The 14219-nt window shown below is 42.6% G+C and overlaps 1 protein-coding gene and 1 non-coding gene across 2 annotated transcripts in view; one reads left to right on the plus strand and one right to left on the minus strand.

The window, feature by feature from the left end:
- The window catches only part of PDE6A (phosphodiesterase 6A), a 67171-nt gene that overhangs the window by 36220 nt on the left and 16732 nt on the right, over positions 1–14219 (minus strand). Inside the window, exons 6-7 of the mRNA XM_058543869.1 lie at positions 9145–9219; positions 2361–2425 (exon numbers count right to left, since the gene is read on the minus strand). Coding sequence (XP_058399852.1) covers positions 2361–2425; positions 9145–9219 — 140 coding nt within the window. The remainder of the gene's footprint in view (positions 1–2360; positions 2426–9144; positions 9220–14219) is intronic.
- LOC131410461 (U6 spliceosomal RNA) lies at positions 8843–8949 on the plus strand. Its single transcript, XR_009221256.1, has one exon. It is a non-coding gene; the product is annotated as a U6 spliceosomal RNA (small nuclear RNA).

Genomic DNA, 14219 nt, shown 5'->3' on the forward strand with positions numbered 1-14219 from the left:
CATTTCTTATATGCAACTGAGAAAGATAATATGCTGCCAATTAATCTATACTAGAATGCTTTTTGAACTTGTAATTTTTATTTTATTAATATCAACAAAGCTCTTTTAGCATTTAGATGTAGATTTTTATCATATTTCACACCTTTTTCTTGTTTTTTTGTGCCATTAAAGCAACATTTTTTTCAATGCTGCATCATAGTATAATCTCTAAGTTACCTTTATGGCAATTAAATTCAATGTGGATACAACCAACCATGCATATAACTCAGCTGAAGTCACTGTGATACGAGCAGTTATAACCAAGCTCATGCATATAGGCAGGCAGTGACGACTACATCATGACTGTGTCCGGCTGACAGCAATTGTACAATGTCATTGATTCTATTTCAGAAATGTCAAAAGGTCGAAAACTGTACTTCTTAGATTCAATGAAATGTGATAGATTTCTTTCTCACCCAGCCTGGCAATCTTTGTCATTTAACTGGAACATTTAGTTGATTATATTTAAAGTAATTATTGATATATTTGGATTTAAATATCATATTATGTGCACTTTCTATTTTTCCCACCTACATTATGTCCTTTCTAAACTTTTATTTTGCCTTCTTTTGGTTTGAGTAAGCATTTATTTAATAATCGATTTTCCCCTCTATTAGTTCAGATGGCATATACTGTGTCAGCCATTCAAAATGTTTACAAATATTCTGACTCTCAATCCTTCTGGGCACATGATAGGGTGGCATTCCCTGTCCACTTGAAGTTAGGTATAGTCATGTGACTACCTCTGGCCAATGAAGTGTGAGCAGAAGTGATATCTGTTACCTCCAGATGGATGTTTAAGATGTGCGTTTTGTCATGTTTTTTCTTTTCTCCAGCAAAGTTAGTCAACCTTGCAAGATTTAAAATGGTGCCTGCTCTATCAGCTGTGCACTCTGCCTGACTACAGTCCACACATTATCCTCCAACCACACCCACTAATTGACATGTAGTGGGATGGTAAATAAATCTTTACTGTTTATACCACTAAGGTCTTGAGGTTGTGTTACTACAGCATAGCCTAGCCTATTTTCTGATACAAAAATTGCTATCAGAAACATGGTTCTGCCATAACAAAAGAAGTAAAATATGTGACATAGTTTACAGATGGGGTGGAAAGCAGCAAGGTGAGTTATTAGAGGCTAGAAGGATGTGCTGCTTGATGAGCAGTGGTGAGACATTGGGGAAAACTGTGACTTGTGATAACTTAGAACACAGATAATGAGTAAATAAACTTGTACCTCTAGAAAAGTGTTTAGAAAACGGAAAGGTTGAAGAGTATGCAGCTGACAAGGTAAAAAAAAAAGAAAGAGATGAGCTTAGAAAAGATTCAGTTCTCATGCAAGCAGGGATGAACAGAAGGAACCCAGAAACTCAGGAACTTGAAGCAACTTCTCATCTCCAACCAGTAAAAGATAAACCTGAGAACTGGGTTATCTGAGTGGCAGATGATCACAATTCCATCTGGGGAGCAGTTGTGGCCTCTCACACCCACTGTTTAAGGTGACATACAGTAAGTACATCCCTTCAGTTGGACATAGTGGCTTTGGGAAAAGAGACTGAAGGTGTGGCTTTCCCACAGAGCCTGACTGCGGCCTCAAAGAGTCTGCAATTCAGCTGGGAAAGAGAGCCGGTTTTGAGACAGAACTGTGGGTGTGGCTCTTGGCACATGGAGAAGATTCAAATAGTTAATACGGCGATTAAGTTTTTGAGAGTGTGCTACTGGCCAAAAAAGTACAAGCCTATGCTAAAAAACGTTCTTGACTGTTCAAATCTTAAAATGGCCTTTGAGCTCCCACCACCAACAGGCAGGTTGGAGGCCCCGCCCTCTGGGAATTCTTTCCTTTTCATTACCCTCCTAGGTCACATAAGAAGAGAACATTAGAGAATAAGCTTTCCTTGAGGGCTGAGGCACTTTCTTTGCCAACTCCCTGCCTTTGCCTCACCCCCTGCATGGGTCCCAGATGTGCCTCCACATAACACAATTGACAAACCCTGATCAGATCCCATGGTCTCATTCTATAGATGGGAAACTGAGGCCCAGACAGGCCACTTATTAACACTGGATCTGGGACTTGAACTCACAGCAGCTAACTCAGAATCCGGCAATATGTGGCTTTGATCAAGTCTCTTCCCCTATTTGGGCCTCATATCCCAACCAAAGGGTGGTCTTCCCACCCTTCCACACTGCTCCCTTACTGCTCTCCCTGCTTCTAAGCAAGTGCAGGGCCTTCTTGGGTTTGGTTAGTGCCAATCTTGGAATGAGTATCTTATGGACATTGATAATGTGCCTGCAATTCTACATGTTGTGGGAAGAAACTTACGGGATTACTTTGATGTCTTCTTTGCCATGCAGGATGTAGTCAATGACCTTGTAAAAGTTGATTTCCTAGACAAAAGAGATAGAGACAGAGTTCTGAATCTGAGACAGAACTTCAGCAGGAGTTTGTCCATGAGACAGGCCTTGTTCTTTACCATGTGCCCCGTGGTCTTCTGGAAGCACCAGCCTGACCATAACTCCCTCAAAGGGTGTATCCCAGCTGCCTCTGGAGCTCACTGTCCTCAGCTGACTCTCAAGATTCAGTGAACTATTCCTTGGAACCAGCTCACAGTGGCCAGGCAGGGGCTGGGATCTGGGGCTGGAAAGAGGGATAGGAAGTATTCCAAGGGGACCTGGGGGTTGAATACAAGAAAGAAAGAAAGACTGTTCCTGGAGTCTAGGGAAAGAGGGAGGTGGAAAAGAGGCTCCTGTCCCATTTATTATTATTATTATTTTATTTATTTATTGTTTTTGTGAGAAAGATCAGCCCTAAGCTAACATCCATGCCGATCCTCCTGTTTTTGCTGAGGAATACCGGCCCTGAGTTAACATCTATTGCCAATCCTCCTTTTTTCCCCTTTTTCTCCCCAAAGCCCCAGGAGATAGTTGCATGTGACAGTTGCACATCCTTCTAATTGTTGTATGTGGGACGCCGCCTCAGCATGGCCAGACAAGCAGTGCGTCGGTGCGTGCCTGGATCCGAACCCGGGCCTCCAGTAGTGGAGCACGTGCACTTAACTGCTGAGCCACGGGGCCGGCCCCTCCTGTCCCATTTAGAATCGTCAACCCAGCCATCCTCCACGCAGAGCTCAGCTCCATGGTCACGGCCTCCTTTCTCTTTCACTCCTACCATTCAGCCGCTCTCTTTGCTGTGTCAGCTTTTCCAGACCTGCCTTCCCAATCATGCCTCATGCCTCCCAACTCACTTTCCACCCTTCCATCCCACCCATCTCCTTGCACCATTAAAACTTCCATTCTCTTAAAGTAGATCTGTTCGGTTACATGACTTCCTAACATATAGATGGTTATCAGCAGGTGGTTCCTTTCCCTTAACTCTCCAGGGAAACTTCCATCACTTTATTAGATCCTCTGAACACTCAATTGTCATGGGCAGGTTAGAAACCATTTCACAAATGGGAAAACTGAGACCTTGAGAGAGGAAAAGACTTATTTACGGTAAGGCAGTGAACCAGGACCAGAACTTAGGCCCTTGACTCCTATGCTCAGTGCTCTTTCTGCTGTGTCACTTAAGGTTAATAAGGTTAATAGCTTCAAATAGTGTTTGACTTTCTGCATTACCCTCACCTAGAACAGGGCTACTCAAAGTGTGGTCCCTGGACTGGTACCTGTCTGCAAACTATTTGTTACCATTCCACAATGAGATAAAAACAGAAATTGAGAGTAGCATTTAGAAATTTTTATAGCAGTTTGACTGAGCTAAGTTAGGTCTGTTGAAACTAATTTTTTAAAAAAAGGGACTTACATTTTGCATGTTTTTTTAATTTTTACTTTTCTAGTTGTATATTTTTATCATGTTTTGAAAAGTATCAGTCGAAAATGGATTGGAAATTAAAAAAAAAAAAAAAAAAACTGTTCCTTTACTACGGGTATTTTGACAAGTACTGCTCTAGAGATTTAAATATAGATACCTGGGCCCCGCCCAGGCCTCCTGCCTCAGAACCTCCATAGAGAAATTTCTGATTCAGTCAAAGGTGTCTGAAAGCCCATTTGGTTGACAGGCAACTATGACTTTCCTGAGGCTCATGAGGAGAGGCTCTGCCCCTCAGTGCCCCACACTGGCAGCAGCTACAGTGACTTAACACCTCCAAGAGGCACACTCTGGCTAAACACAGGCAGAAGCTAGAGCTGTTCCAATGGCATCGGCTGCTCCGGGGTCGGCGTGAGCTCCTCAGGGTAGGAAGCACCCAAGGGGAGACTAGATGAATCCCTAGCACGAAGAAATGGGGCTCAGAATGATCTAGAGTAGAAAGACTCATGTTCTAGTCTTGGTGTGTACTCTCTGGGCCTCAGTGTCCCCAACTGTAAAATTAGATGTGTGGTGTTTGTGGTTGCTGATAAGTGCAGAACTCTTTCCCCAAGCATGAGGTCTAATCATATAAAGCAGATGCACGTGGAGCTGCCCTAATGAAAGCAGTGGTGGGCACATAGGGACCTTGCATCTCTCTGTTCTCTCTTACTCCCTCTCCTGCCCTCCTCCTTCCCCAATAACCCCTGGCCAAGGCAGCCACTGTGGACATCCAGGGTTCTAAAGGCAATTGGAGAATTTTAAAACCTGGACTAGATAATCCCGAAAGTCCCTCCTGGCCATGATTCTAAGATTGTGGTTGGATAGTTAGCAATAGCTCTCATAGATTAAAATGCACATGTTCTTTGACCCAGTAATTCCACATGTGGTAATGAATCCTACAAATATAGTCCCAAATGTGGGTAAAAGCACTGTTTGCGCCATCCAGGGGTTTCAGCTAGACTGCTTTAAAAAGCTTGGAGATAAACTAATGTCCATCATTAGGACAGTGATTAAACAATTGAGTGCCTGCGTACAGTGGACACTTTGCATGTCTCCAGGATGAGGTAGCTATATATCTGTGCTGAGAGGGAAAGATGCCAAAATATCTTCAAGTGGAAAAAGTAATGCATAAAATAGAATCATCCCATTTGTCAAAGGCGATGGTGGTGGAATATGTATATATATCCAGGAATATCTGGATCTCCATAGACATCCTTGGGAGCATAGACTGCTGACAGTGGCTGCCTCAGGGGAGGGCTGGATTTCTGTGGAGTACCCTTTCGTATGATGTCAGCTTTTCACTGTGCTCATGTATTACTTTTTCAATAAATATAAACAAATTGTGCTAAGAATATTTTAAACACTGAAGTTGTACCCTGTAGGTGGTTCTAGAAAGCAAAGGTGGCCACATTAACTGCTGGGAGTTTGGGGCCGGCCCCATGGCTTAGCGGTTAAGTGCGTGCACTCCGCTACTGGCGGGCCGGGTTCAGATGCCGGCTGTGCACCGATGCACCACTTCTCCAGCCATGCTGAGGCCGCGTCCCACATACAGCAACTAGAAGGATGTGCAACTATGACATACAGCTATCTACTGGGGCTTTGGGGAAAAAAAAAGGAGGAAGATTGGCAATAGATGTTAGCTCAGAGCCGGTCTTCCTCAGCAAAAAGAGGAGGATTAGCATGGATATTAGCTCAGGGCTGATCTTCCTCCCCCAAAAAAATAATAATAATAAAATAAAAAAGTAACTGCTGGGAGTTTGGTAGAGCTATTTCCACCCAGGAGGAGGAGGAGGAGGAGGAGGCCACCTTCTACCACCTTCTACCACTTCTACCACCTTCTACCACCTTCTCGGCCTTCTTCAGGTCTTTGCTTTAGGGCCGTCTGCCCTCGGGCCTGGGCTGCTCACTGTACTCCCATGCAAGCTGCTGGATCCCTGGGCCCAGCAGGCTGCCCCATCCAGTGGTCACCATGAGACTCCTTTAGAAAGGTTAGAAATGGACGTTTTTGAGACCCATGAGAGAATCAATTTGCTTTCACAGAAAGCAACAAAAAGATCAGTGTCCTTTAAGTAAATAGGGCTTTTTCCATACACCGTAGCTCAGCCAAGTTGCCTTCAAGGCCATATTCACATAGGAATTCACCAGCCTTTGGAGAGTCAAACCTGAGCCATCAATGAGCACCTTTGTCACCTTCCACCTGAGCAGTGAAGGCTATAACACAAGGGGCTTTGAAAGAGCCACAAGCACAGCCGTAGCCACATCCTCGTGCATGGAAATATATTTTAAATATTTAATATTTAAAAAATTTAATATATTTAATATAAAAAATTTAAATATTAAATATTTAAAAAATTTTAAATGAGTGCAATTTTTTGTTTTCTTCCATGAAACCTAATGAGCCTGTGTAACTTTTTAATAATTGAAACACACACACGTACATTTTATTTTTAAAAGGAGCTGAAGTGAGGTGTAGCTGCTATTGGGGAGCTTTAGACCCAAGATTTGGGGAGGTTAATTGGTCAAAATCCAGGCAAAAGCTGTATTTCTAATGTGAAAGTGACAGATGAAGTGTGAGAGTGTTGTTAGAAGGCAAAATGGAATGTTAAAAAGCACGATTGTGACGATAGTTACCAGAGATAAAAGCATGCTGGATTTGAATTTAGGCAAATAATTTGACCTCCTCTGAAGCTAAATTTCCTCAACTGTCAATGGGGATAATGAGGACACCTCCTTCACAAACTCGTTGAGAGTGTAAATGACATAATCCAGGTAAAGTGCCCAGCACATATTGAGATTCAACCCAGGGAGCCATGATTCTATATTGGAATGCCTACTGTTTGCCAGTGCAATTCACAGTAGTTGCCACAGCCCTACTAGGTCAGCTTGCTGACCCAGGCATTCCTGATGAGGAGGGTGAGGTTTAAAGAGGTTGCATAAGACCACGTAACTACTGGGTGGAGCAGGGATCTGAACTCAGGCTTTTTCCCTCCAAGCCCACGCTTTTTCCAGAAGATCTACTTTTGGCCAATCCTGTCGTGGTGTGTCTGAGCCCCAGCTCAGGCCTATAAGCGTTTTCCTCACCAGACCTGGAGCTGACGTTGGAGGTGAGTTCAGTGACAGTACCCCATAGATGGGAAAATCGAGGACCCAAGGGGTTACTTGGCCAAGCTCACCCTACAGGCGTTTTCCATCACAGCCTAATGCCTCAGACCCCTGCAAGGACTGAGCCCTTGCTACCTGAGATGGAGAAGGGTTTTGGGAAAGAAAAGCCTTAACCATCAGTGTGCTAGTCCCCTCAGTGAAACCAAAATTTCTTGAATTGATCAAACGATGGGTAGCCCTTTCCTGGGCTGGCACTCCGTGAGAAAATGTCCTGTTCAGTTCAATCTTAAAGATTGGGGTTCTCAAGCATGAAGAGCTGGATAAGTTAGAGCCTGACATTTCTCTGGCCGTCCAGGAGTTGGAGATGATCTCTGACCTCAGGGCTCAGCTCAGAGAGCTGAATATCAAAGCAGCCAAGGAAATTGAAGTTAGTTGAAGTTGGTGGCGTCTGAAAGTTATGGTGACCTCTATTCCAGTTCCTGTGCTTCTAGATTTCGAGAAGATACAAGTCCAGCTCATATATGGATTAGAGAAAAAGCTCAGTGGTAACATGTCAACTATGCCAACACAAAAAGCTATACCTAAAAAGGAAAAGTGTCCCCAAATAGTTTAATGACAGCAGCACATGATGCAGTCCTTGAAGACTCAGTCTTCCCAGATAAAATCATGAAATTGTGTGGATCAGAGAGTCGTTTAAAACTGGACAACAGCCGGTTATCAAGGCCATTTTGGATAAAGCACAGCAGACAGTGTAGATTCCAAAAGTGAAATCTTTTCTGGTATGTATATGAAGCTCACAGGCAATGGTGTTAATTTTGAATTCTCAGATTTTGAATTAAGACTAAATAAAGTCTATCATGCACGCACGCACACCACACACACACACACACACACACACACGGTCCTTTATTTTGGGAAGGGTTAGTGTTGGGCGGGTGGAATCAGGCCTCCTAGCAGAAACTGATATAGCATTTCAGACAGGCTACAAGGTCTTGTGGGAAGAGCACTGGTCTAAAATTCAATGCGGGGCATGACTCTACTGCTTACTTATCTTGTGTGGCCTTGGCTAAGGTCATTCAGTCATTCTACAGGTTCTATAGGTCATTTGAGTGCCAGGTCTGTTTATCCTGCACCATCTCCATGTCCCCCCATATATCATTTCAGCTTCTCTAAAGTGTTTATGCCTCATCTTTAAAATGAAGCAATTGTTTGAGACCAGAGGTCACAAACACAAATGCCTGGAGAAGCCTGATAGAAACATAAATGAGAGCAGGGGGCCAGGTGTATATGAGAGGGAGTGGTGGGGACTGTGGCAAACTAGAGAGCTCAGGCCACATTGCAAGGAGGGAGCTGCTGTTTAGCTCCAGTCATATTTACCCTGCAGGATTGTGGGTCTAGTTTTGAATGATCTTTCACTTTTTCAAAAGAAACTGAGAACCTAGATATTTACGGGCAATATCTTGATTTTTAAGTGGTAAGCCACCAATTCAGACTTTTTACAAAGTAAAAACAAATAAGAAAAATTTGAAAATCTATGCAGCCAAACAAATTTATCTCCTGGCTGGAATTGACCTTCTGGCCACCAATTTGTACATTCTAGATTAGATATTAAGGTTATTTCCAGCTCTAATTGTCTACAATTCTAAACTCCTGCTGGATGAATCCTTGAGCAGGTTGCTTGATCTTCTTGGGGAATGAGACTATTGATTCTTCCTCGGTCAACCCCACCAGGTTATTGTGAAACTCCAGCAAGATATTAAAAACACCTTGCAAATTACAGGGCTTGACAATTGTGAGGATTTATCATAACTTCAAGAGAGATAACCCAACCCAGAGAAGATATATACCTAGGTGATGTGCTCACTTTGGCAGCAAGTATACTAAAATTGGATTGATACAGAGAAGGTTAGCATGGCCCCTGTGCAAGGATGACATGCAAATTCATGAAGCAACTGGTAATTTTTGAACATGATATGGTCTATACAGAAGTCAAAATATAATGATGTACACTTGACATTATATTATGTTATAAACCAATATTAAATCAATTAAAAAGAAATACCTAGGTGATAAAGAAACTTTAGCAGTGTTTATAGTGCCTTACATTTGCATTTCATTAAACATTTGATCGTATCGAACAGACCAGAGAGAGACCTACCCTTCCATCTGGAGTCCTGGGACCAGAGTAGGGTGGAGCCTCACCCATCAGGACTGGCCACACATCAAAAAATTCCTGGAAATGAGAAAAACAATCATTACATGTTTTGAAAATAGATCAAGAAAAGGAGGTTAAGAAAAGAAGACCCACCAGTATGAGTCATCTATCACTGAAATTTGCAAGGTGGGAAGAGCTCATGGAAAGCTAAGCTTGGAAGGGCTGCAGGATTCACTGGAGTTAGAGGATGTCAGTCATGTCTGTGCTTCAAGATATTGATGAACCAGGCCTGTCCAATCATTAACCAAAAAAAATGGGAGCTGAGTTGAAGCACCCTCATGCTCCCCATGCTGTGGGCCATGAGAGGGAAAACGGGGTCTCTATGACTAAGAAATTTACCTTAAGGACACGCTAAGCGTATGATAGAAAGTTTAGCTAAAACTCTATCCCTTGCAGTATCATTTATAGTAGTAAAAAATTAGAAACAACCTAAGTGTCCAACAAGAGAGACCTTATTAAATCAATTATGGTACATCTAGTAACAAGGACGTTACAGATGTGTATGTATTGATTAAAAGATGTCCATGATACACTGATGAGTGAAAAACTTGAGGGGACAAAAAATATACATAGATCCTGTGACCCCAATGTTTAACTATACATAGAAAATGCTATCAAAGAATTCACAACAAAGCATTAACAACTGGTTTTCTCTGGGTGATTGGAATGAGACTATAATTTATTTAGCAATTTTTCCATAATAAAATTTATTGCTTTTGTAATCAGGAAAAAAATATTTTTCCCAAATAAGAAAGAAAGAAAAAACAGTGGTGCCAAATATGGACAGATAGACCCATACCTGGGATTCAACAAGAAAGGACGACACCAAGACAAGTGGCCAAGACTGGGGCAGAGAGAAGAGAGAAAAGGGCCAGCAAAGGCATGGCACAGTCGCATAGTCTCAGGAGAAGGAACCAACTGGGACAGCACACAGGCTCTTCCCTGCTACTCTCCGCTGGTTTTTCCTACTGACCACGGAGCTGCACAGCTTGGGCTGAGTCAAAGCTGGGCCTGGCAGAGGAGGCTTCTGTCCTCCAGTGTCCTCTCTGTTTGTTCACCTGTTGATATTTAGGGACAGTGACCCGTTAGTGCTGGGTTATTAAGGGTAGGAGGCCAAGCCACCCAGCTTCTTGGCCTCTCTCTTGTTGGAGCATGTTCGTCGTGGTGGTTTGCCTCTTCTAATAGCATCCAGAGGACAAGCAGGAGGGAATCCGCATGAGAATCAGATTCCATGTCCATACTCCTCTGCCCAGTTGAATCTTTTTCTTGACAAGTGACAATGGGAAGAAATTCACTTTCTGGGTGAAAATGTGAACTGGGGGCCAACCTCAGCCCCACAACATGCTTGCTGTTGGATACACAGAGGCGGATAAGGCACAGTTGGTGCCCTAGAGGAATTTACTGTCTCATGGAGGAGACAATCAAGTACTTGAGTAACTATAGCAAGGTAGATGGGGTAGGAACCCAAACAGTAATGGAAAGAGAACACAAATGTTGGAGGAGCCCAGAAGGACAAGTACACCGAGCTGACACCATCTGCGTCAAACACTGAGTGGCTCTGAAGATTGTCCCAAGGAGAAGCAGAAGTTGTCAACAAGGAGTGGAGTGGAAAGTGGGGCATGTTTATGCCTGCCTTCTTCTCTCTCTTTCTTTTGTTTCTAAAAGCTTTATTGAAATATAATTCACATAAAATTCACCCAGTTCAAGTGTACAATTCAATGGTTTTTATTGACTTCTTTCATAACGTCAATTGCTCAGGTAAGAGCTTAGCTACCCGGGGGGCAGGTTCTTAGAGTGATTGTAGGCAGCCCAGCCCACTCTTAATTGCTAGATTGTTGCACCTTTTGAGGATGACTAAGTTCAAATATTTTTTTCCAATGTGACTTTCCCTTTTGAGAGAGAGTTCAAAAGAAACAGAGGGTAGAACATTGTGACATAGAGCAGCCTGTGCCTGGGGTCAGATCCTTTAAGGTGCAAACTGGGCACCTTAAAATGGAACCTTTTAGGGGCTGGCCTTGTGGCCTAGCAGTTGAGTTTGAGCGTTCCACTTTGGCAGCCCGGAGTTCATAGGTGCATATCAGAGGCAAGGGCCAATGTGCCGCTTGTCAAGCCATGCTGTGGCGGCGTCCCATATAGAGTAGAGGAAGATGGGCACAGATGTTAGCCCAGGGCCGATCTTCCTCAGCAAAAAAAGAGGAAGATTGGCATGGATATTAGCTCAGGGCTAATCCTCCTCACACACACACACACACACACACACACACACACAAAATGGACCATTTGATTTCAACTACTCAGAACTACTTTTTTTATTTTTAATTTTTATTTTATTTTTTTTGTGAGGAAGATCAGCCCTGAGCTAACATCTGCCAATTCCCCTGTTTTTGCTGAGGAAGACCTGCCCTGGGCTAACATCCATGCCCATCTTCCTCCACTTTATATGGGACGCAGCCACAGCATGGCTTGACAAGTGGTGTGTGGGTGCGCGCCCGGGATCGGAACCAGCAAACCCTGGGTCGCCACCGCAGCAGAGCGCGCGCACTTAACCACTTGCACCACCGGGCCGGCCCCTTCTTCTTTTATTTTTTGGTGAGGAAGATTGGCCCTGAGCTAACATCTGTTGCCAATCTTCCTCTTTCAGCTTTAGGAAGATTGTCGCTGAGCTAACATCTGTGCCAATCTTCCTCTATTTTTGTATGTGGGGTGCTGCCACAGCATGGCTGATGAGCAGCGTGTAGGTCTATGCCTGGATCCGAACCTGTGAACCCCGGGCCACTGAAGTGGAGTGCACGAACTTAACTACTATGGCACTGGGCCAGCCCCAAGGATTTCTACTTCTGCTAATGGTAGCCAGTTTGTTTCAGACCAATCCTCTGACCGAGAAAAATTATAAAATCTGGACTGTGTCTATGCATATTTGTATATGTGTATAAACATTTATTTGAAGGAATCACAGAACTGGCAAGGGAGCAAGGATTTGATGGGCCAAGATCCCACAGAGAAGGGAAGCCCAGAGACGTGAGCCCGACATCTGACGGAACGACTCCTTTTGACCCCCTTGCGGAAACCAAGGCAGCTGTGGAGCAGCTGTCAGCAGATTTACTGGGCTAGGAGGACAAAATTGGAATTCAGGGCCTGCCAAGGAGAAGGGACCCTTGAAAACACCTCAGGCTTTCAGCTGGCCTTCCCAAACGTTTGTACCCTAGGAGTAAAAGTGAACCAGAAATAGACCAGCCCTCACAAAGACTGAAGACCAGCGTCAAATCGGCTCAATCCCAGATTAGAATCAGGTGCTCTGCCTTTCCCTCAACTGCTTGCCAGAGATAAAATAAATCCCTGTTGGAGGAATATAACATTGCCCAGAGTTTCAAATGATCTCTGTAATTTTTTTTCATTTTATTATTATTTTTTTATTATTTATTTATTTATTTTTGGTGAGGACGATTAGCCCTGAGCTAACATCCATTGCCAATCCTCCTCTTTTTGCTGAGAAAGATCAGCCCTGAGCTAACATCTGTGCCCATCTTCCTCTACTTTATGTGGTACGCCTGCCACAGCATGGCCCGATAAGCGGTGCATAGGTCCACGCCCAGGATCCAAACCCGTGAACCCTGGGCTGCCAAAGTGGAGCAGGAGAACCTAACCACTATGCCACCAGGCCAGCCCCTGTAATTTTTTTATATATGTCTCTAGTGTTCAAACAAAAATAACCAGGTATGTAAAAGACAAGAATTAACTGAAAAATCAAGAAGGAAAACAGATCATAGAAACAGAGCCATAGAAGATAACTACAGGTATTATAGCTCTCAGACCCAGACTCTACAATAACTGATTATGTCCAAGAAATCAAATACAGAATAGAGACTATTAGCAGAGAACTGGAAACTACAAAAAAGAGTGGAACAGAAATTCTAAAATTGAAATACCTAAAACTTAAAACTCAATAGATAGTTTTAACAGCCAATTAGACACAACAGAAGAAGGATTAGTGATTAATAGAAAATAGATCTAAAGAAATATTCAAACTGAAAAACAAAAATACAAAAGGATGGAAAATGCAGAAGGGAGTATAAAAGACATAAAACATTGTGAAAAGTCTAACACATAATAATAATAAACTTAGAGGTCCTTTCACTACTGGATATCGAGATATTTTATAAAGGTACTGTAATTAAGATACTGTAATTACAGAAGAGTAGATAAATATACCAGTGGAACAAAATAGAGAATCCAGAAACAGACGCAATATATATGGATACTTGACTGATAGAGATATGATAGGGAAAGATGGTCTCTTCAATAGAACGGGGGAAAGAATGGTCTTTTCAATAAATGGTGCTGGGTCAATTGGATAAAACCTGTCCGTACCTCACACTGTACATTTAAGACATTCCAGGTGGATTGTAGAGCTATATGTGAAAGCTAAAACAATAAAGCTTTTAAAAGTTAACATAGGTGAATATCTTTATCACCTTGGGGCCAGGAAAGATTTCTTAACTAGGGCACAAAAATCAATAACCATAAAGGAAAACATTGATAAATTGGACTACATTACAGTTCAGAACTTACATTCAGCAAAACATACCATTAAGAGAATGAAAGCACAGAGTGAGAGAAGATATTTGCAATGTGTGTATTCAACAGAGAACCCATATCCAGAATTTGTAAAGAACTCTGACAAATCAGTAAGATAAAAAAGACAATAGAATTTTTAAAAAATGGAGAAAAGACTTGAACAGGCACTTCACAAAAGAAGATATCCAAATGGCCAATAAACATATAAAAAAATGTCCAACCTCATCAGTCATTAGGGGAATACATATTAATACCCAAAGAGAGAACACTACACACGCACCAGAATGGCTAAGATTAATAAAACTGGCAATACCAGGTATTACGAGGAAACCCTCATACATTGCTAATGGGAGTGTAAAATGATACAATCATTTTGAAAATAAGATGGACAATATCTATTAAAACTATTGCCCAGAAATTATCCTCCTAGGTAAATAACTAAC

This window comes from Diceros bicornis, chromosome 1, assembly GCF_020826845.1.
Source record: "Diceros bicornis minor isolate mBicDic1 chromosome 1, mDicBic1.mat.cur, whole genome shotgun sequence".
Lineage (NCBI taxonomy): Eukaryota > Metazoa > Chordata > Mammalia > Perissodactyla > Rhinocerotidae > Diceros > Diceros bicornis.